The 1,121-nt window shown below is 58.3% G+C and overlaps 1 protein-coding gene across 1 annotated transcript; it reads left to right on the top strand.

The window, feature by feature from the left end:
* The first annotated feature begins 15 nt into the window (after nucleotides 1–15).
* On the top strand, nucleotides 16–965 carry LOC114049086 (protein FAM71B-like). Its single transcript, XM_027870279.1, has one exon. It carries the CDS (start codon nucleotides 160–162, stop codon nucleotides 943–945), a length of 786 nt encoding a protein of 261 aa, XP_027726080.1. The 5' UTR covers nucleotides 16–159; the 3' UTR covers nucleotides 946–965.
* The last annotated feature ends 156 nt before the right edge of the window (nucleotides 966–1,121 follow it).

Genomic DNA, 1,121 nt, shown 5'->3' with positions numbered 1-1,121 from the left:
CTGACCTTGCCCCGGGCCCGCCTTTTATGATCTTTCCTCTTCTGCCCCTCGCACTATGGGCCCCAGTCCCAGGAGCCTATTCCGCACAGCGAAGGGGAGCAGGATAAAGTAAGTATCAAGAGTCTTCATGTGTTGTCTGACATTCCTGGCCAGGACAAGATGGCAGTAAAGCCGGAAATAATCATGGCGGCTGCAGCCGGGGAGGGCTTCCCTAGCCCAGGAGGCATAGAGAAGGACCTGCTGCCCCATCACTATACCATCCAAGGGGCGCCCAGTGTGTCCCCTCCCAGTACACCATCTGTCCCAAGCATTGTAGTAGCAGCTGCTGCCAGCAGGGGTCCTGCCAGTAAGGCCATTGCTGGGGCCCCCCCGGGGATGGGGACAGCCACAGCAGGCAGCCAGGGGCCTGGCGTAAGTGTAGCCCCAGCTGGGACTGCAACTGGGCAGGTAACAGAGACCGTGTCTGCCAGCAGTGTTAGTCTAATGCTGGCTGGCGCTGCCAGCATGTCACCAGACTCGGTGAGCATGGCTTCGGTAGGCACTGGCAGCCTGTCGCCCTCGGGCCACGTGAGTGTGGCCTGTGCTGGAGCTGGGAGTGTGGCGGGCCTAGGAACCGTCACCCCGCTCAGGCCCGAGTATCCCCTGGTGTCAAGCTTGCAGAGCGAGGGCGACATGAGTGAGCGGGACGGAAGTCAGAGGGTGACCATGGCCAGTCCAAAGGTATCCACGAAAGGGATGTCATCGCGGAGGCACTCCCAGCGCAGAGAAGGCCGAGCTCACAGACAGGCCAAGAAGGAAGGCAGCAGTGGCCAGAGGAGGTCATCCCGGCGGGCTGTGACTTCCAGGGAGACGCAGAAATCCAACCACCAGCCCGGGGGAAGCCGCCACAGCCCATCTTCCCACAAAGCCACCAGCCGCAGCCCATCTGTAAAGGATTCCAGGTGAGAGGAGTTGCTTGCCAGCTGCTAGCTATGCATGCCCCTCATGTCCCTCCAAAAAGAAGGATCCTGATGGAGATTTCATGAACATTGCCTAGAAAGCGTCTTTTCTTTTTCTAGATTGGGATTATCTCTCTTACCATCGTTATTATCATTATTACCATTTTCTTCAGGGGGAATCTA

Source organism: Vombatus ursinus, unplaced genomic scaffold (genome assembly GCF_900497805.2).
Source record: "Vombatus ursinus unplaced genomic scaffold, bare-nosed wombat genome assembly UNPS02002957.1, whole genome shotgun sequence".
NCBI lineage: Eukaryota > Metazoa > Chordata > Mammalia > Diprotodontia > Vombatidae > Vombatus > Vombatus ursinus.
The sequence above is the reverse complement of the archived record's forward strand: the minus strand, read 5'-3'. Positions and strand labels throughout refer to the sequence as shown.